Source organism: Thyridium curvatum (genome assembly GCF_004353045.1).
Source record: "Thyridium curvatum strain D216 chromosome Unknown NODE_45_length_338668_cov_82.209118, whole genome shotgun sequence".
Lineage (NCBI taxonomy): Eukaryota > Fungi > Ascomycota > Sordariomycetes > Thyridiales > Thyridiaceae > Thyridium > Thyridium curvatum.
In genome coordinates this window covers 68356-88515 of record NW_022156800.1, presented here as the reverse complement: position 1 = coordinate 88515, position 20160 = coordinate 68356, and the positions used below count along the sequence as shown (strand labels likewise).

The following is a 20160-nucleotide window of genomic DNA, read 5'->3' as shown; positions in this document are numbered from 1 at the left end:
TATGGCTGAGAAGAGAAGAGGAAGGGGGGAAAGCAACACTGCTTTTTTGGTCCTTGATTCATATCTTTTTTTCACGACTTTAGGCAGATTGGTGGACAAAATACGACTTTTTGTTTGTATTCTCACTCCAAAAATGATCCCCCCTGGTGATCTTGTTGTATGTGAACATGAATATGCTCGGAGTGCATTCTCCTGAATCTGTACACAAGCTTATTCACTTCCACCCTCCCGCTCACGCCATGTAACTCTTGGGGAGGGCCGGGGGGCAATAGCAAACTGTCTGTGTCATGGCCGTGCGCTCTGGTCGGAAGTTGTTCCATGGAAACTTCTGTGCGTCGATCATACACGAGGCGGAGCACGGGAAGCACCCAACCACAGGCGCTCCTCTGCCACAAACATCATGCGAACAAGCAACCCCCATTCCTTCTTTTTCCACCCTCATGCTTCCGAGTCGGCTCTTGCCCACTCTCGGATTGTGCCGTGTTCAGCTCGAGGGCCCGAGCGGGCGGAGTGTCCTCTCCATTCCACGGAACCAGCACCTTTGGCCGAGGTCTTCCGTAGCAAGATCACTTGTATTTTTCATTTACTTGAAGCTCGAGGGGGGCCATATTCTAAACTACTCTAGGGTAGTCCGGTTTCATTTCTTGCAGTATAATTGATCATCATGTACTAGACTTGGAATCCTGTCTGCAAAGCCACTCGTATGTCCAGCGAGCGAGGAGGGGCGTTGCGTGTACCGCCGATCGTCCGAGGAACGAGGTCCTGTGTCAAATGTCACCCTGATTCCAGCGAGATGGGTGCATACGATTTCAATGGCTCGGCGGGTGGGATGGTCGATGCGAGGGATTCTCGAACGCATAATTAAGCGCCGCATTTACACGGCGGGCACCACCCCTCGCACGACTGACTGGTCTGCCTCCGAGAACACATGCACGCACACACATATATACAACGCATCCCACTTGGTTTAGCCGCACGTTTGATAAACACTACAGCCCCCAACCGGTACCTCCGAGTCAGATCTCTGGGACCGATGATCATGTCGTGATGCTGGGTTCGCCTCCTCGCCGCTAAGGCAAGGCACGCAGGGTCGGGCCTGGCACCGTTTTGTGACAGAAAGAAGATCTAGTCCATCCCACCCTTGGGCCAGGGAATTTGTATGTAGTTGAACCTCGTGGATACCTCCAAGCGCGAACCCCCCCATGAACAAGGTCTCCCCACGTTTGTTTTGCCCTCGAGCAGGCCTACCCCATACCGGAACCAAAGGAGCCATTCGTGGTGTCGTGGTGGCGTGTGTCGGAAGTTGACCCCCATTCTCTTCGAACAGCTGGGAGAGTGAGAGTGAGAGTGAGAGGATCAACCATGCGAAACAGTCCAGCCTGGTGTCTTCTCCCGAGCAGCAAGCCCAGTCCAGACGAGCCCTCTTACACTTAGATAAAGAGCCTGCCATTCTTTTCCTCCTCTTCCCCCACATATTCCATCCTGGTTTTTTTTTTCTCTTTCTTTTCCTTTTCTGGAATTCTTCTTTTCCAGGGAAATGGTGTGAAAAAAAGAGTTATCGATGGGAATGCTGTCTAGAAGAGCGAGCACGCCACGAGAGTCCCTTTCTCTTCCCCTTTGAGCTGCGCAGCGGCACGGCCATGTCTGCAGACCTTTCGCGAGGGCCGGTCCTTCTCTCCGTCTCGGTGGGCACCGCGAGCTTCGCCTTTGCGACCTGCATCGTGAGGTTCTGCGTGCGCAAGAGGATCAGCAACGATGTCGGGATGGACGACTACGCCATCGGCGTTGCCTTGGTATGTCCAACGGGGGAGCTTTGCGAGAGTGTTTGCTGCGTACTGACATGAGGCCCGGGGGGTTTGCAAGGTTGTTGCGTTTATCGGCACGGTCTTCAGCATCATAGAGGGTAGCTCCATGCGCAGTTCGGCCAGCGCTTTGGAGTTTGACTTCCTGGGCCAGCCGTGGTTCATGATGGGCGCGACGTTGGCCAAGATATCGATCTGTCTCTTCTTCATCCGTCTGGTCGGCAGCGTGAAGCAGTGGCGGATCCTGCTGAGCATCCAGATCTTTCTGATGGCGATTGTCAACTTGGCGTTCTCGATGACAACAAACTTGCAATGTCGACCGTTGGAGAAGCTGTGGAACATCAACGCAGACGGCACGTGCTGGGACCCGAATGTACAGCTCAATATTGGCTATTTTCAAGGAGGTAAGCTGGCTGCCCCCGTGTTGTTGCGGACAAAGACGAGCTGGGAGCTAATTGCCTGGAACCAGCGTTTTCGGTATTCTGGTGGTTCTTCCTATCGCTGTTCCCAGTCATGATTGCTCGGGATTTGGAGATGCGTCGAGCGATGAGGTGGCCCTTCTACTTCCTGTCCAGCCTGAGCCTCGTGTAAGTCGGAGACTCGCCCTCGGATGCACGTAAGACTTCCAAGTTTACTGACTGGCCTCGATACAGGGCTGGAATCCTCGCGACCGTTAGGACCTATGAGATTTCAAAGACGACACAGCCGCCCGTCTACACCTACGACACCTTCTGCGCGACGGTGCTCGCCATCCTGGAGCAGAACTTTGGCATTGTCGCCGCAAACGTCCTCCCGATGGGGCCCCTGTTCTCGCGGAGGCGACCACGAATCAACCGCGCTCCTAGCAGAGTCAGCGGGATCAGCAACCGGTCCGGGCACGTCGGCTGGGTGAGCTCGAACGACTCGACGACGAACCTGAAGCGGTCGTCGGCCCTGGTGATCGAGGGTCCGCGGAGGGCGAGCTTCGAGACATCGGCGTCGAATCGGAGCCACCTTGACGTCGACAGCCGCTCGCTGCGCGACTCGTGGAATGTCTCGGACGGGTGGCCGAGGGGCATCATCAAGACGGTCGAGGTGGAGGTCATCGAGGAGGACCTCGCTGACATCGAGATGGCGCCCGGAGGCCGCTCATCCCGGATCAGCACCCTGACCGTCGAGCATGACTGGGAGGCAATGCTGCGAGCTGGCCCGACGCCGATCCCGTCGCGAGGCCCATCTCGTCAGGACTGATAGGTTCGATCTGCGATTTCACAAGCGGCGTTGGTTGGAGAACCAGGCACACGGCACTGGGCATAGAGAGGGCAACGGCGTTTCCATTGTTGACATATGATAATATACCCTGTATGACTAGCTGATAGAGTAGATAGAGTTTGTTGACGTACAGACAGAACTTGTTTCTGTTTCTCTAATTAACATTTGTTATTCTGTATGTTGAAAATATCCGGGAGGATGTGCTTTGATACAAAGTGAGACGGCCTCAAGCGTTATCGATAAAGCTCAATTGATAAGCTTTTTTTTTCTGTTATCATGTACACCTCTACAACCTCTGCCTCTATCCAAAGAAATTATCTTCCAAGTACCTGGACACGCAAGTGTTCTTCTTCACCCAAGTACGAATTATTTCAGGAACAGTATACTATCATGGCGATATTCTACATCTTCCAGTGATTATATCGTCCTTATCACCCACTCACACGGGCGCAATCTCTCAAGCCTGTAGCGACCACTCGCTTCCACACTCCTCACCACTGCCACCACAACAACGCCTCGATGACGACTCTCTGAGCATACGACCCCCGACGAGCAATACCCAAAATGGCCGAAGAAGCAGACCTCGCCGCCCTCTGCACCGTCTGCCGCGCCGAGCCCCCGCGCTACAAGTGCCCCCGCTGCGGCGCCCGCACCTGCTCCCTCGCCTGCGTCCGCCGCCACAAGTCCTGGGCCCAGTGCTCCGGCATCCGCGACGTGACGGCCTACGTGCCCCGCGAGCGCCTGCGCACCCCGGCCGGCATCGACCACGACTACAACTTCCTGTCGGGCATCGAGCGCGCGCGCCGCCGCGTCGAGCGCGAGGTCGTCGAGGAGCGCGGCCTGCTGCGCGAGCGCGACCTGCAGTTCTCCTCCTCGTCCTCCGCCCGGGGGGACGCCGGCAGGAGGCCCGACCGGAGGTTCCGCGAGGAGTGGCACGGCGACGAGCTGCGCTTCGTGCCCAACAACCCGAGGGCTGGGCCCGGCAGCAGGTATGGAGCGCCGGGCGCGGCCGACGAGGACGACGCGGCTGCAGGCGGGGAGCTGTCCGTGGCCAAGCGCAAGGTTCGGACGACGTGCCGGCGCATGGGCATCGAGCTGCTCAGCGTGCCCAAGGGGCTCTCCAGGCACAGAGAGAACCTGACGGCGTGGAACAAGCGGACGGGGCGGCTGAACTGGCAGATCGAGTGGCTCGTTTACGAGGATGGCTCGGACCGCAGGGCGACGCGGATCCTGCGGAAAGCCCTCGACGAGGAGCCGATCTATAGAGCCTTTGCGGCCACGATGGAATGGGTGCTCAAGACTCAAGGATCGGGCGGGTCAGCCTTGGATGGCCACGACGAGGAAGACGAGCTCCCGAGGAAGAAGAGGAAGCGGCCGCACAGCCAGATAGATGCGACTGCGCAGAGCACGTCGTCGAGTACATGGTCCCAGACTGCGTTTCCTACGCAGAACCCCATCACGGGGGGGTGGGAGCAGGAGAGCGGATACGAAATCACCGCCTGGGCGAGGGACGTCAAGTTCCAGGAGAAGAAGGCGATGCAGTTCTTCCTGCTGAGGCCCAAGACGAGCCCCAGGGAGCTCATACTCGTCGACGCCACCGACTCCCTCTCCGCCATCCTGCCGGGCCGCGCGGTCCTCGAGTTCCCCACCGTCTTCGTCCTGCTCCCCGGCGCCGAGCTGCCGCCGGGCCACATCCTGGGCTCTACCGAGCGCAAAGAGCTCCGTCTCGACGACCAGGACCACGAGCTCGACGAGCCCAACAGCCGCAGTGGCGGCACCAACAGGAGAGAATTCCCTGGCCACCGCGGAGGCCGTGGCGGAGCTCGAGGAAGAGGGCGCGGCCGAGGCGGAAGGTACGAGATCGCGGACCGGGCTTCAGCGTCCAAGAGGAGAAAGATCATCAATCAGGATGGCGAAGCTCATAGTGAGAAGCAAGTTGCAGATGACACGACGAGTAGTGAGGAGAGCAGCTCCGAAGCGGAAGAAGACGACAACAGCAGCGACAGCGGCAGTGTGAGTGGCATGGATCAAGACGACCAAGAGCTGGAGGCAGAGCCAGAGGCAGGGCCGCAAGCAGAGCCAGTAGGGAAACGTGGGCTTGTCGCGTATGGCTCATCATCCGAGGACGAGGACTGAGTGCTTGTGTTGGTTTATGATTGAGATCAAAGCAGCATAATGATATTGTGTATAATAGCAATGATACCCACTAGTATGCAACTTTGCTTACCTGCAGATACTGGCTGATCACAAGCGTCTCATCAAGTGTCGTGCTCTGTGTGGTGCTTGCTCACTAAGGGCGCGACAAACTCTGCTTCCCATGATGCTGCAGGGCCAATAATAAAGTTGCCTCATTGGCGAGGCTCGTTTTCGTTTTTATTGGTATAATGGTAATTTTGCTTGACCCTGATCGCTGACGGATCTTGAGAGGGCAGATGCTATGGCCGCTCCTCCTTGTGCTTCATGATTCCCAAATGGAACCCCAATTTCGCCAGAACCAACTCCGTCATCCATAAATACCAAAGTCGCTCAACCTCGCATAACCATGATCAAAGAACAACTCCTGCAACTAAAGCCAGTGTTGCTGCATCCTGTAACCTCCCCGGCTTCGCGAACCACGAGTAGCCTGAACCTGAACGTAATGTACACGGATATATGGGGACGTGAATCGTCATGCGCCCAGAGACAAAAGATCAAAACGATCTGTCAAGACCCGTCGGATCGATAGTCGCCGATTATAAATAGATGAAAGATGCTGACTTCCGATGGAAGTTGGCGCTGCTGCAATCCGAAGTCGTTTGAGTGTAAAACAAGTTGCTCGAGTAAATTATTGGGCGCCCGGCTGGCTGTCATTGGTGCGACGATAGTTGCCACGTCCACCTCTGCCGTAGCCGCCGCGACCGCGCATTCCGCCGCGACCACGGCCCCGGCCGCGGTAGTTACGGTAACCGCCATCGACGCTGCCCTGTCCGAAGGTCTCCATGTTCTTTCGCTGTTCCTCCCCACGCCACTCTCGGCCGCCAGGTTTCTGACCGTTGTTCTCAGCGCGGTCCTTGGCCTCGCTCGAGATATTGTCGAAGAACGAGCTCTTCTTGTTGTAAGCAGAAGGGCCGCTCTCAGCGTTTGCGTCTTGCGCCTCAGGTGCTGGGCCGTCGGCAGCCTCGCCAAGAGGAGAGGCTGCAGCTTCCTTGACAATCTCATCCTTGTTGAACTTGGCATTGGAAGAAGCAAAGTCGAAGTCCGAATCGGGAATTTCGATCTTGCCTTGTCGACCAGAACCGCCACGGCCACGGCCTCCACGGCCGGACCCAGTATGGGCTGCATTGACCCTCATCTCGTTGACCTTCTTGGTCAAATTATCCATAGCATTGCCATTGGTGGGCTGAGCGGTTTGCGAGCTGGGTCCCGCCCCCTCGAGCTTGGCCATGGCTACAGCCACGGCGGCTCTGGCAGCTTGAGTGGCATCCCTCAAGGCAGCCGCATTGGCAGGATCGTTGACCTGCTTGGCGATCGTCGTCGCTGTCTGTTGAACAGCCTTGGTGGTCAGAGCTGCGGGCAATGGAACAGCGGGCGTGATCCTCGTGCCTCTAGGGCCTGTCGGCACGGGCTTAGAAGCATCGGCACCAGTCAACGAGGCAGCTGTGGCCTTGACCTCTTCCGCTGACGGCTTCGAGTCGACGGGAGGTGCCGGCGCAGCTTGCCTCGTCTCGGAGTGCAACTCGGCTGGCCTTGCCTGACCGGCATTCTTGGTCCTGTCAGGACCGCCGCCGATGGGCGCAGGCTTTCCCTCGGGCACAGGCTGTTGAGGACCTTGACGGTTCCCAGGATGTGGCATACCCTGAGGTCCGGGGGGGCCGGGGGGGCCAGGGGGTCCCGGGTAGTAGTTGTTCCAAGGACCAGGGCCCGGTGGTGGGAAGTTCTGACCTGGTGGTAGCCAACCAGGAGGGGGAGGATACTGCATACCGCCAAACCCAGGGCCGGGTGGGCCAGGAGGGCCGGGAGGACCGGGAGGACCACCGCCGCGACCCCATCCTGGAGGAGGGGGGTACATATTTTGGCCAAACCCAGGACCCGGAGGACCTTGGGGGAAACCGGGCCCTTGTTGGTTGGCGGGTCGAGAACGTGCCTGGCAGAATCGAGAAAGTGTTAGCCTGCTGCTACCATTGAAGCAAAACTGAGATTCTCTGCAAATGCTGTTTCGATCGGCTCGATCAGAAGGAAGGCAACGGAAATATCAACATGGTATTGTTTGCGCAATTCAGCTGGTATACTGTTTTTTTTACATCCGAAATAATTCATCATAGAGGAGCAATTGAGGGAGGCAAGAGATGCTGTAAGGGCCACAAGAGGGAAGACTTACGCCGACAATAGCTGGGTCATCAGGCATGGCAGGAGGCTTGTTCTCCTTCTGGGGGCCGGGGGTCTCTTCGATGCGGAGATCCTTGACATCGCTACCACGGAATACAATGTACTCGTAGATCTGTTCGGCGGGGGCTATCTCCTCCTCGGGCCTGCCTTTGCGGCCTTCCGTGCCAAAGGACATGACATTTTCGAGAGAAACAGTGGAATCCTCCGAGTTGATCTCATGAAGGGTGCCGACATATCTTTGCGTAGCAATTGACCATCAGCGCTGGTACTGGTTGAGTCAGAAAGGGGGCGAGCATACCGAATGTCAGATTTTGATATGAGAGAGATGCGAGATCTGTGGCGGCGAGGGTCAGTGGACTGGACGCAGAGTCGAGCTTCGAGGCGCAGCTGCGGCGACAGGAAGACTTGACATACCCGAGGAACTCAGACATGATTGATGACTTGTTGTTGCACTAGGCAACAAAACAAGTGCTAGAGATACTGTCTGAGAAAAGAATAAGACGGGTGGGGAAAGGGAAAGAGGGTATGTGAGAAACAGATTTGCGGGAGAAAATGTAGCTGAAAGTTGGTGCTGGTGGTGGTGATGCCGAGTAAAAGAAATGCGAAAGGCTGGATCAAATTCAAAGTGGGGAGGGGAGCTTTGGACTTCGGCACGGAAAAAGGTTGGTTCAAGCTAAGGTCAGTGCAGGTAGGGATGGTGCAGGCTTGTGAGTGACAGGTCTACACTCATCGCTTCCTCTCACCTGGCCACCTCGATGGCTTGTACCTCGAAATATAAAAGTGATCGCACATATATATCAAGTACACAGGGCAAGGCAGCAGGCAGGCAGACAAGTAAACCAACAGTTGGTCAATAGCAATGACGAGGACTGAAGATTCTCAGAACTGTGCGGAGAATGCCAGCGCACACGTTACAGTGCTGTCATACCGAGAATTTTGACTCCAGTGGTGTTTGCCCCACTAGACCTTCCATTGTAAGAGCTACCTTGGTTGGGAGCCCGAGTATTTGCTGGCGATCCTCAATAGGTAAATCATACAAAGGATTTGAGCCTTCCTTTCTCACCTGTGTACTCTCTTAATCTTTGTCTGTCGCAGTCTGAGCCCGCTCCGTCAGCCTCAGCTCTGCGCACTGAAAAGCTTCGAACTTCACGAGCTTGCCTCGACCCCGCCTTAAGCTGTCTCTCCAACATACTCAATAGCCAACGCCACGAGTTGAGGCTGGTCTGACCATGTCAAGCAGACAGCTTAGAAAGTTGCGCAAGCAACAAGATCTTCCAGGTCTTAGTGAAGACACTCAACATGTCGAAGAAGAAGAAGAGTCTGAAGACGAGCCTATCAGCCGGCCAGCCCGCCCGAATCCATTCTCTGGCTTTGCCGCTCTAGCGGATGATGGCGAGGATGACGGGGACGACCACGATGAAGCCGACGACGGCGGGGACGATGCCGAAGCGCCCATTTCAGAACCCACGAAACCTTCTGAGGAACCAGCTCGTGCTGCTACCAAATCCAAGAAGTCCAAGAAGAAGAAGGGCAAGAAGAAGGGGGCAAATGCCGATACTGCCGCAACGACTTCTAAGACTGCCAACCATGTCCCGGCCGCCGAGGACGACATCGACCGTGCTCTTGCAGAATTAAACATAGAGCAGTCAACGCGAGATGCCTCAGACAAGACACAAGATCAATATTCTCAAGAGCTGGCAAGGCTTCTCAGCATCACGACCAACCACCTCAAGGTGATCAACGAAATGCGGGCCCTCTTCGGACGAGAGACGATACAAGCAGCTGCGGCCGAAGATGATTCGCAACAGAACGCCAACCAGAGACGTGCTCGGCATCTGCCGCAACAGGTCGATCTGGAGACGTATCTGAAGGGATACCCAGGGCGCACCATCTCCGAGGTGATGATGCGCAGAAACCCGTTTGTCCAAGGAAAGGAGACCTGGCCGCGCTCTGCCGCTGGCGGGCTCACCATGAAGCAAATAACCAGCAATCCCAATGCGAACTACGTCGAGTACGCCTTTGAGCACGACAAGAGCTATATAGCGCTGGAGGCGAGCTTCTATGCCTATGTCCAGATGTACGATCCTATGCGGATAGTACACTTTTTACATCAGCACCGTGAGTAAACCCTCTCCAACTATGCCTTTGGAGCTGTTCTGTTAACGATTCACCTAGCATACCATGTATCCTCTTTGATCCAAGTCAGCAAGGTCGCCAAGCAAGACCAAAATTCAGCTCTCTCCGCGGACCTATGCGAGCGTGCGCTATTCACGTTTGGCAGAGTTACGCTTTCGTCGTTCAGAAAGCATATAGAGCAGGGTCGAGCCCGCATGGACTTTAGACGTCCTGAGAACCGACAGTTCTGGCTCGCAGGCTACCTTTACATCAAGAGCCTGGTCATGAAGGGAACATACCGAACAGCACTCGAATGGGCAAAGCTCTTTCTGGGGATCGATCCGTCGGACAATTATTCCATGATCAACTACATCCATGTTCTGGCTATCCGAGCTTATGAAGCAGACTGGCTCCTTCGCTTCTTCGATAGCGAGCTGTTCAACGAGGCTTGTTGGACACCAAGCCCGATGCATGACTATGTACGACAGTCCTCGGCACTGGCGAGACTCCAATTAAAAGATGTCTCGGGGGCAAAGGCAGACATTGTGCGCGGCATTGAACGTGTCCCGTGGCTTTATGCATCTCTCTTCAGCGCCTTGAACATCGACACCCCAAAGTCGATCTGGGGCATCCAGCCTCGTGACACACAGGAGGAACTGTACACCAACTTGTACATCCACATGGCCAAGAGTCTCTGGGATAACCCTCAGGCTACCTCGGTGCTTGTTGAAGCCGCCAACATGGCCCAGAAGCCCGACGTGGCTAAGATTCCCGAAACCGAAGACGTCACATTACCGATTGCCCGCTTCGTATATCTCGACAATACGCCGGCGCTGATGACTCTCCTACCGCGGGAAATGCTCCATGCGGACCCGAATTTTGATTTCGATCCACTCCCACCTCCGAGGGCCGAGAATGTCTTCTCCAACGAGATCCAAGAGTTGCCTTGGATGCCTACCTCCCAGTCAAGACAGCAACCCGACCCAGCTGTGCTTGCGCAGATGATACCGGGCTTTGACCCTGGCCTGTTGGACGATGAGTTGATTGCAGCCGAAGCGGAAGCGGAAGCGGAAATGGAAGCGGAAGCAGAGGACGGAACGGGTGATGTAGATGATCTCCAGTACGGGGTCTTCAACAGGTTCATCAATTACTTTTGGCCGGGCAGGGCCGGTCCAGAAGAGGGAAATGCGGCGGGAACTGGGCCAGAGGATGGAAGCGAACCTTCAGACGAAGAAGATGGGACGCCGCGCCGGAACGGACCGTAACGTACGAATGATTCGACAGAGTGATCTGCATTACTAGCGTGACCACAAAATGCATATGCAGCTGCAAGCAAGATGACCAACAGCAGTTCGTCTATCACTCTTGGCCGACGGCGACCAAGGGCTCTGGTGACTAGGCCTGGAAGAACCGGCCTGTCGCCGGCAATAATGGCTCACTATCCAGACATTCAGGCCCGGTCTAGCAACACAATGTACTAATACATTTCACGGGGTAACTTGGTCTCTCGGCTTGCCCGTTCAATACATGACTGGGGCGTGATCATGGCTTCTCAATGTTGCATGCATGTACGACACCCTCCGTAACCATACCAGTCGAAAGGCCAAGTCCAAGTTCAGCTCCAGTTGTAACTAAGACTTGTATCCGTAAGACGCTGCCACGATACTTACTCTACAGACATGAGCTGAGTCCACCTGTTGTGCGATCAAGGACATTGCACGGGTAGCCCCCTCTTTTCCAGGGCTAGACATTGGGAGGAATGCCCAATTTAGCAGTGAATCCAGATGAGGACTCCTACTCCGTATATGTGTCAAGAAGTCCTCGGTGTTTCAGGCCAGTCGGAGCGCAGCGTGTCGAGCAGGTTTCATATCTCATTTGGTGGATGACTGCGGCTGGTAACCGGGGTGTGATATGGAGTTCCAGGGCTGAGGTGTGACTGGTGGGGATTCCCCCATCGGACAGGGCCCTCCGCTACAGATTACGGGCCTTTCGGAGCAGCTTGGAGCGCGATTTGTGCCTGGCCCTCACCAAAGGGCCTGGGACTTCGGGGCGGCCCATCGCCAAAGGGTCCACCGTAGCTCCAAACTGACGTGCTCCCAGCATTATTAATCGTCACCATAAACGACTCTGGCCTCCTCCTTAACCCAGCTGTTTCACGGATATACATAAGACTGACTTGTCTCCCCTCGTGTTCTTCCGCGACCATACTGCATCTGCCCTCTGAATTCTCTTCAGTTAGACATTCACACATTAAAGATACAAGCCCTCGACTTGCTCGCCTTCATCGACGCCCTTACCCCGCCACCCAACCCCCCTTACGCACCCAACGCCTACGCAAACGAACAGACAAAATGGCCGACGTCGCTGAGCACACTTACAAGTTCAACGTCAGCATGAGCTGCGGCGGCTGCTCCGGCGCCGTCGACCGTGTCCTCAAGAAGCTGGACGGTGAGCCTCACATCTGCCGCTGCTCCTCCAGCGCTCCCCGCCTCTTGTATTCTCATGCCCCAGACTGACCAACGTCCCCTTCCGATTTTGTAGGCGTCAAGAGCTACGAGGTGTCCCTCGAGAGCCAGTCCGCCACCGTCGTCGCCGAGCCTTCCCTGCCGTACGAGAAGGTCCTCAAGACCATCGCCAAGACGGGCAAGAAGGTCAACTCTGGCTCCGCCGACGGCGTCGAGAAGAGCGTCGAGGTGCCCGCCGAGGCATGAATACTCTCAACCTTGGATACGGAAATGAAGACGAACGATAGCTGTGGGACTCGAAGCGCGCACACGGTATGAGCGACTAGTCGGCGGCAAGAGTTGCGGCCGTGGTCCTGTGGCCTGGGTTGGAGAGCGAAGATATCCCCCCATTGAAGAGCAGCGTTTCCATGACTTGATTCAGAATAGGCGTCAGTGGGCATGAATACATCATTATTTTACCTTATATTTTCCCCCTTTGAAACTAAAGACCATTTGGAGTCCAAAGTCTCTGAGTTCCTCTAGGCCGAGTGACTTGCTTCTCGGTTTGGGAGACCGCAGCCGTCTCAACCCAGCAAACCGAGTCTACTGAGCCACCGGACCTTTCAGCAGTCAAGTCTGACTAGACACTCCTTACTGATTATGCTCCCCTCGGGCACCGTGGTTCGCACTCGAGTGTTGGATATGAGCAAGTTTGCTCGGGATGGCTGTATCGTTTGGGCTATTTGATATATGAATCGAACCCACTTACTACGCACACAGGATGCCGAACCCGAACAAGCGGCACTTTCAATACGCTATGTCTTTAGTGAACGCCATACTCCCGTCTCTGTCTGAGAGGGGTTTACCTGTCTGTATCCTTCACTGGCTGCCATATTCCCGCCGGCTGAATATCAGACGTTGTCTGCTTGGCTTTATCCAATGGCTGCCACCCGAGGAGAGTCCGTACTTACATAACCCCACACCATCATCCCCATGGGTAGAGCAGAGCCGGCCTATGGAAACCGGGTTTCAGAGACTGTCTTCGCTAGAAACGGCAAGTGAGATATTGCGGCAGTCAAGTGACCGCTTTGTGATAAAGACCACTTTGTGGCAGAGTGTGAGCACATTAGGAAGGGCAGCGTGTTTTAATATCAAGGCTTGGGACTTGAGTGGGTAAGTCATGGAGTCTCCTTGCCTTGCAATTTGCATTGCGTCTGCAGTCCGGTTCGTTATCTCATCATGAGCTTTGATACTTTCTCGCCCCCGCACATTGCGTGTGATTCCAGGAGGGAGGGAGTGGGTGCCGAGCGGTCGACGGGCTCGGGTTGCAGTTGTCTACATATGAGCCGTAGTCTCTTAGCAGTGCGCTCTTCTTCTGTTCTACATCTTGATGCGTCCAGACTTATCCCCGATTCTCAAGATGGCGGCAATGTCCATGATACACTTTACCTTGGCGTGTTTGCCATTCATCGTAACACAAGCCTATGCTCATGGAATCGCGACTGCTTTGGTACAATTTCCAGGAGGGACATTGTACGTTGGAGCATACTCAACTTACCTCCTTTAAAGATGGTGGTAGCACTGATTGATATCTTCTGCGCAGCTACCGAGGCTACAATCCCAGCTACCAGTATGCCCAGCCTCCACCGACCGTGATCGGGTGGTCAACTCCGCAAGACCTACAGTAAGAACGTCGAGAAAGATAGAGACAGAGATACCCATGTGAGACAGCTGAGTGACGTGATCCTCTACATCTACAGGAATGGTTTCGTGAGTCCAAGTGCATATGCGAGCCCCGATATCGTGTGTCATTTAGGCGCGACCCCGGCTGGTGCCGAGGCTCCAGTCAATGCTGGTGACACTTTGGAGATCCAATGGACTCCGTGGCCCATCTCTCACAAGGGTCCTGTCATCGACTACTTGGCAAACTGCAACGGTCCTTGTGTAAGTTTTGCGGGAAACGCTTGTCACATGCATCAAGCATCTGCCGCCTCTAGTTGGAGCTCTTCGGACCAGAAGCTGACACACAAGTCTTCGCGGACGACCAGGAGAAGGCGGACAAGACCAAGCTCAAGTTCTTCAAGATCTCGGAGGCCGGCCTCCTCGACGCCGCCAGAGACAGCTGGGCGGCCAACGTCTTGACGAACAACAACAACAGCTGGCTGGTCAGGCTGCCGGAGGACATCGCGCCGGGCAACTACGTGCTGCGGCACGAGATCATCGCGCTGCACGTCGCCAGCCAGCCCAACGGCGCGCAGAACTACCCATTCTGCTTCAGCCTGGCCGTCAGCAGCCAGGGGACCAAGAGCCCGGACGGGATACCGGCGACCCAGTTCTACAAGGCTAGTGACCCGGGGGTCACGTTCGACCTGACCAGGAAGTACGACTCTTACAAGATCCCAGGGGCAAGTTTTGCAAATTTCCCCTTCTGTTGTCGTGTTCTTGTTTGTGTGCGGCACGGGAGACAAACCCCAAAAAGGACGATGCTAACAGGAAAACCCCAACTCGATGCAGCCCCCCTTGTACTCCGGAGCCTTGCCAGTGTCACAAACGAAGCCCGGGCCGATCAAAGCCACGTCGTCGGGCATCCAGAGCTTGGCGAGGCGGACCGATGCTGCGGTCCCACGAGCTCCCGCTCCTGAAGAGGCGAGAGGTGCGGCGGCGACCTTTGTCGCGTAGGTAGACTGCGGCCTTGTTGCCATCGTCCTTCCCTTCTTGCTGGGACGGAGATGGCAACCCGCTGTGCTCGAGTCGAGCATCGTCGGGTACCGTACGAGGCGGGTAGCAGCCAGGTGGATCGGGCAGGCCGGGGCGCACTTGCACGCGGAGGGAGGAGATTTATGTACGAAGTATGCATGTGGACCTGTGGACTATTTCCCCTATAGCAGCTCTCGAAGTATAGGTAACTAGCCGCTCGGTCAGGCCATATTATACTGGGTACTTGGTCCCGCAAGCTCGTCATCTTGACAAACAAACGCTGCCACGAGATGGCCATGGCTTGCCTATACTCACTAGTGCCAGAGCCGTCAAACCTCCCAAAAGCTTGTCAGTCGCGATGCCAAGCACGGGAGGGAGGACGTGGAGCTCCGGGATAGCCTCGAGACGAGAACCTTGAGCCATGACAGGGAGCGAGTGGTGTGCATTGTGCGCTATGTGATATGTGTGCATTTGTGTCTGAATATGTCGGACCAAAAAGTGAAATCCCTAGTGGCCTTCAGTACCGGATGCCTCATATGTCCAGCTCATCTGACTGAATACCTTGTGTGTGTGCGTGTGTGGATAGGTGAAAATTTGTTGTATTTTTATCTTTGGGGAGGGCTGGTATGAAGGGTATGAAGTCAAGTCAAGTATGGAGAGCTGGGATTGCCTCATGTCATCAAACATCGTGGTCGTTATTTCCTTTTCCTCGGAACCTGGGTTCTTTCCAAAGCTCAGGACGGAAGTGTTCTAGCGCGCCTTCTGGGTCCTCGCCTAACTCGGCAGTAGTGACCCGTCGCAGTGACCGGGATAGGCAGGGGATCACCACCTCACCCTTAAAAAGACAACCATCACTGATTTAGCGCTTCCCAAGACTGTGGTCTGGAACGACGGCATTACTCTGCTCCCAGTTTGACCTGGTGCTATGGGCGGCAAATCCCAGGTTTTCCGCTAGAGCTTTTGGCTTGACGGAAGACCGCGCTAATGAGGCTCAGAGAGGGCATCAGGCAATTCTTTTGATGTTTCGCCTCCAGCTGAAGCCCCAACTACCGGACGGTCTGTCGCCTTAGCATGAGTCGTTGCACCCGCCTTCCCGGCCGATCCAATTTTTCAGACGACGATACGCGCGCAGGACAATGGTCGGTCAGTCCTCTGGCCGTCTAAGTAGTTAAACTTCTTGTGAGGACTGCGGCCTGTCTCTGTCTGTGGGCGCGTGTGCGAATGGTCCAGACATAGACCATTCACCTACGATCCCGCCAACACAGCCCTGCACAACTATTAGGTTGCCAGCTGATCTCCTGGAGACGAAACCTCTTTCTACCAAGGACCCTTTGCGCATGGTCTTTGTCACCAGCAATCTCGAGATCCCTGGAAAGAAGAGTCCGCACGAATCTCTTTGAAGGGGGTTTCCTATCTGGGTATCACCATCCCATTGAACCGCCGTCATGGCCTCTCCGTCGGGGGGCGGCGACCCCTCGAAGCCGCCATTGTTAAACATATCTGCCAGCAGCAAGTTGCCAGACGGTGCCAACCACGTCAAGAGCGTCAAGCGCCCGCGGCCGGTCAAGTCGTGCGTCGAGTGCCGGAGCCGCAAGCTCAAGTGCGACCGCCTCAACCCTTGCTCGCAGTGCCGTAAGTCGGCGAGGGCGTGCAAGTACAACGCCTTTGACCCGGAAAACTCTGCCTTCTCGGACGGCTCGGATGTCGACGCGGCGGAGCCTCCTCCGAAGCGTCTGACCAGCCGGCCCGCGTCCTCGGTGCACGAGGCCTCCCCGGCCCACGCCGTCAACGGTGCCGGCGTGCAGCAGATCACGTCCGCCCTGGAGGAGCTCGCGGCACGCATGGAGCAACTAGAGAGGCTTGTCACGCAAAGGAGCCCGGTTCTGGATCCGAGCGTCCACTCTCCCGGAAATCACAGTCGCCACCGCATCAACACCTCGTCTGCAACGATTCGGGGGCTTACGGTTAAGGGGAGGGTTAACCTAAGAACGAGATACTTTGGCCAGAACAGTACCCGCGTGCTTCTCAACTTGGTATGTTTAGCCAATGGCCCACCCCCTGGCGCATCCCGAGTCTAACCATTCACACAGTTCGATGAGGCAAAGGAGTTCATGTTTACAAAGGCAAAGCGCGAGGGCGCTCGTGACCTCTTCCAGTCATTGCAAAAGATCTACAGCGCTCTGCAAGAGGAGCACCGCAAGGCCCTGGCTCCGTTGACTGTTTTTGTAGACTCGATCCTGCCCGTGCAGAAGCGCATGGTAGACATCTTGCCCCCCAAGGCCGTCTGCGATCGTCTGGTGGATGCATATATCAGCACTTCGGAGGGACTGTATCGGGTCATCCACGCGCCCACGTTTCGAGAGGAGTATGAGGCGTATTGGCAGTCGAAGCGATGTACTGACGGCTTCCTCCCGCGGTTGCTGTGTATGCTCTGCATCGGTTCGAGGTTTGAGACGAAGAAAGGCCTTCTTCACGATCGGTCGAACGGGGTGCACATACCGACGGCAACTGCCCTTGTGCGGTCGTGGCTCGACGCCCTGAGAGGCAAACAGCTGGTCGATGTCACCAGCCTCCAGGCTGAGGTTCTTCTCCTCCACGCGCAAAGAATGATTGCGCCCCGCTACCAGAATACTTGGACGCAGCTCGGCTTTATTTCCCGGATGGCCATGACCATGGGGTTGCATCGAGACCCGACCGAATTCTCTCAGATCACACCTTTCGTCGCGGAAAACAGGCGGAAGCTGTGGTTCACCATCGTGGACATGGACCTGCACGTTGCGCTCGGGTGCAACCTCCCCAATGCTGTCCGCGTCGGCGAGTATACCTGCCGTCCTCCGCGCAACTTGAACGACGAAGACATATACCCGGACATGACGGAGCTACCGCCCTCGCGGCCCATTGACCAGTACACCGATACGCAGATGCAGGCCTATGCAGCGAATACCCTGCCGTGGCGGATGCGCGCCAACGACATCATATGCCGGCTCGACACCATCACCAACTATCAAGAAGTCCTCGAGGTCGGCACTAAGCTGGAGAGTCTGTTGGACGATGTCAACTGCCTCTTCCCGCGGAACCAGCCATTCGGAACCCACAATCGATACAACGAGTGGCGCATGAGGGCGCTCCTCGACATGCACGTCCGCAGGCCGCTGTTGGCGCTCTACCGTCCCTTTGCCCTGAGCGCGCCAGACTGCCCGAGCCAGATCAGCTCGGCCTACCTCAAGTCCGCCATGGCCATGCTGACGTACATGGACGAGCTCGACCCGGAGGCCCCTGGATTCGCCGACGTCAGCTACATGTACCACATCATCCTCAAGCACGACATCTCTCAGGCGGCGTTTAGCGTCTGCTACTACATCAAGAAGGCGCAGGAGAACCAGGCGTGGGCCTCGTCCTCGCGGCAGTCCCCTGACTCGGGCGAGGACGGCTCGTCGACGTTTGGCGAGAGCGGCATGCTCTGGTCCGTCGGCGCCATGACCAAGGCGGTCGAGAAGTCCCTGCACAGCCTTATCGGTCTGTGCAAGGACGCGAGCACGGATCTGAAGGACGTCATTTCCCTCGCGGTCGTGCTCGCCTCTGTCCAGCCGGCCAGGAGTCCCGAGGAGCGGACCGAGAAGATCAAGGACGCCGTGCGCAAGGTCCTTGACATTTGCCTGCAGGTCTTGAACGGAGGGCCGGACAAGGTCTCTTCGAAAATGGTAAGATCCATGCGCTTATATCAAACTCGCTATCGGCATGAGCTCACCTTGTATGATTCCTTCTCCAGTTGCAAACTCCGCAGCAGATTCCTTCGCTCGTGGATTGGTACAATACGTCGGCTTTCATTCCCAATGAGGTCGTCACTCCAGGGGTATGTATGGCCATGTCCAACTTTTCTAGATCTACCGCTCATCAAAATTGCATTTTCCAGCCCCACGACGAGTTCACACTATGGGACATCGACTTTTGGAATCCTGGTGCCGTTCCAATGGACCAGACATGAAGCGGTATTCCCCTTGACGGCCCTTGAGACAAGCATCGAGGTCACCTGGCCTGTCGTGCAACCCGCTCCAACGGGCCATTTAATTCTCAAGTATAATTATTTGACTAGGCACATCACTGGCTACATGCCTATAGCGCAGCGTACAGTTTCTAGGAGCGTACAATTTCTAGCAGCGTTCTCAAAGAAGAGCAAGAAGAATCAGCATGCACCTCAGTGGGACCTAGGCAGATACGCGCAGGGAGTTTCAACCGACGCCTCATCGCAAGCCAGGCGAGTCCCGCATGGCATTCAATATGGCTCCCAATAGAGTCATATTTACATTAGTCAAGACATTCGTCCCTAGTCCCTAGCTATGGCTCGCACTCCGCCGCTCTCAACGATTCCAAACGCCGACGTCACAAGCCAACACCCATCCTCCCCTCTTGAACATCTCAAAACCTCAATTGGTAATAACCGGCGTCCGTCCAACATACTCGTCTCTGACCGCCGCATCGACAATGAACCTCGCCACGCTCCTCCGCGTGATCTTGGGCATGAAGCCCGCGCCCCGGCCGTCGTCCCCGTGCACCCGCACCTCGCCCGCCTCCCCCTCGGCCAGCATGACCGGCCGCACCAGGACGTAATCGATTTCTCCTCTGCCAGCGGCCTCCTTGACCAGCGCGTCAGCCTCGTTGTGGTCCGCGATCTGGTGCCGCATGTTGGTCACCATGAACAGCGGGCGGAACAGCACGTTGAGGCTGCCCCAGCTGCTGCCGGCGCCCTGCATGCTCATGAGCACGAGGCGCCGCACGCCCTTGGCCCGCATGGCCGGCAGGACGGCGCGGGCGGCGCCCGAGACGAGCTTCCACGGCGCGTCGGGCGTGTCGGGCAGCATGGCCGCGAAGGGCGAGTCGCTCGCGCGGCGCGGGTTGAGCGCCACGATGACGGCGCCTACGGGTCTCGTGCTGTCTGGAGCGGCGGCCAGCGCGGCCTCGACGTCTGCCTGCTTCAGAGGGCTGCCCTGGTGGAATGTGAGGCCTTTCCGCGGGTTCTTCTCGTTCTCGGCGACGGCGGAGGAGGACGGCCGGACGAGGGCCGTGACGGAGTGGCCCTGGCGGAGGGCCTCGTCGACGATGAGGGCGCCTGTCCGGCCGGTGCCGCCGATGATGAGGAAGTGCATTGCAGTGGAGAGTAGTGGTGTATTGTTAGGTGTATAGAGTATCAGAGAGGGATATCGCTAATCGAGAGAGTTGTGTGTAATTCGTGGTTCAAGAGCTTCGGTGTGTGTGTGTTGTGTGCAAGGTTGTGGTCAACGTTTAGGTATATTGAACGAAAGATCGTCAAACTGGGACTTCTGGTGATATTACTGTCATGAACCACCGCAACGACGAAGAGAACAGCAGGCAGGCATCTGGCCCTTATATATATACCCCGCCTGGTGACGAAATATATTGTGGCTTGGAAGGATGTTTGTCTAGTCCGAACTCTCGCGATGCGAGTAGTTGTAAGCTTACTTAACCAG

At 56.2% G+C, this 20160-nt stretch overlaps 9 protein-coding genes across 9 annotated transcripts; 5 read left to right on the top strand and 4 right to left on the bottom strand.

Moving 5' to 3' along the window:
- Positions 1-1574: 1574 nt before the first annotated feature.
- E0L32_007375 (uncharacterized protein) lies at positions 1575-2144 on the bottom strand (the record flags this gene model as incomplete). The annotated part of the gene is made up of 1 exon (XM_031142112.1): positions 1575-2144. One exon carries the CDS (start codon positions 2142-2144, stop codon positions 1575-1577), a length of 570 nt encoding a protein of 189 aa, XP_030993588.1.
- A 171-nt stretch (positions 2145-2315) lies between these two features.
- Positions 2316-3032, top strand: E0L32_007374 (uncharacterized protein; the record flags this gene model as incomplete). The annotated part of the gene is made up of 2 exons (XM_031142111.1): positions 2316-2389; positions 2456-3032. The coding sequence occupies 2 exons, from the start codon at positions 2316-2318 to the stop codon at positions 3030-3032; spliced, it is 651 nt and encodes a 216-aa protein (XP_030993587.1).
- A 585-nt stretch (positions 3033-3617) lies between these two features.
- Positions 3618-5189, top strand: E0L32_007373 (uncharacterized protein; the record flags this gene model as incomplete). Its single annotated transcript, XM_031142109.1, has 1 exon — positions 3618-5189. The coding sequence occupies one exon, from the start codon at positions 3618-3620 to the stop codon at positions 5187-5189; it is 1572 nt and encodes a 523-aa protein (XP_030993586.1).
- A 688-nt stretch (positions 5190-5877) lies between these two features.
- On the bottom strand, positions 5878-7849 carry E0L32_007372 (uncharacterized protein; the record flags this gene model as incomplete). The annotated part of the gene is made up of 3 exons (XM_031142108.1): positions 5878-7176; positions 7411-7654; positions 7833-7849. 3 exons carry the CDS (start codon positions 7847-7849, stop codon positions 5878-5880), a joined length of 1560 nt encoding a protein of 519 aa, XP_030993585.1.
- A 798-nt stretch (positions 7850-8647) lies between these two features.
- On the top strand, positions 8648-10798 carry E0L32_007371 (uncharacterized protein; the record flags this gene model as incomplete). Its single annotated transcript, XM_031142107.1, has 2 exons — positions 8648-9536; positions 9594-10798. The coding sequence occupies 2 exons, from the start codon at positions 8648-8650 to the stop codon at positions 10796-10798; spliced, it is 2094 nt and encodes a 697-aa protein (XP_030993584.1).
- A 1086-nt stretch (positions 10799-11884) lies between these two features.
- On the top strand, positions 11885-12244 carry E0L32_007370 (uncharacterized protein; the record flags this gene model as incomplete). Its single annotated transcript, XM_031142106.1, has 2 exons — positions 11885-11981; positions 12075-12244. The coding sequence occupies 2 exons, from the start codon at positions 11885-11887 to the stop codon at positions 12242-12244; spliced, it is 267 nt and encodes an 88-aa protein (XP_030993583.1).
- A 1709-nt stretch (positions 12245-13953) lies between these two features.
- Positions 13954-15097, bottom strand: E0L32_007369 (uncharacterized protein; the record flags this gene model as incomplete). The annotated part of the gene is made up of 3 exons (XM_031142105.1): positions 13954-14346; positions 14530-14847; positions 14990-15097. 3 exons carry the CDS (start codon positions 15095-15097, stop codon positions 13954-13956), a joined length of 819 nt encoding a protein of 272 aa, XP_030993582.1.
- Positions 15098-16119: 1022 nt separating this feature from the next.
- On the top strand, positions 16120-18659 carry E0L32_007368 (uncharacterized protein; the record flags this gene model as incomplete). Its single annotated transcript, XM_031142104.1, has 4 exons — positions 16120-16707; positions 16765-18375; positions 18444-18527; positions 18588-18659. 4 exons carry the CDS (start codon positions 16120-16122, stop codon positions 18657-18659), a joined length of 2355 nt encoding a protein of 784 aa, XP_030993581.1.
- Positions 18660-19098: 439 nt separating this feature from the next.
- Positions 19099-19818, bottom strand: E0L32_007367 (uncharacterized protein; the record flags this gene model as incomplete). The annotated part of the gene is made up of 1 exon (XM_031142103.1): positions 19099-19818. One exon carries the CDS (start codon positions 19816-19818, stop codon positions 19099-19101), a length of 720 nt encoding a protein of 239 aa, XP_030993580.1.
- Between the last annotated feature and the right edge of the window lie 342 nt (positions 19819-20160).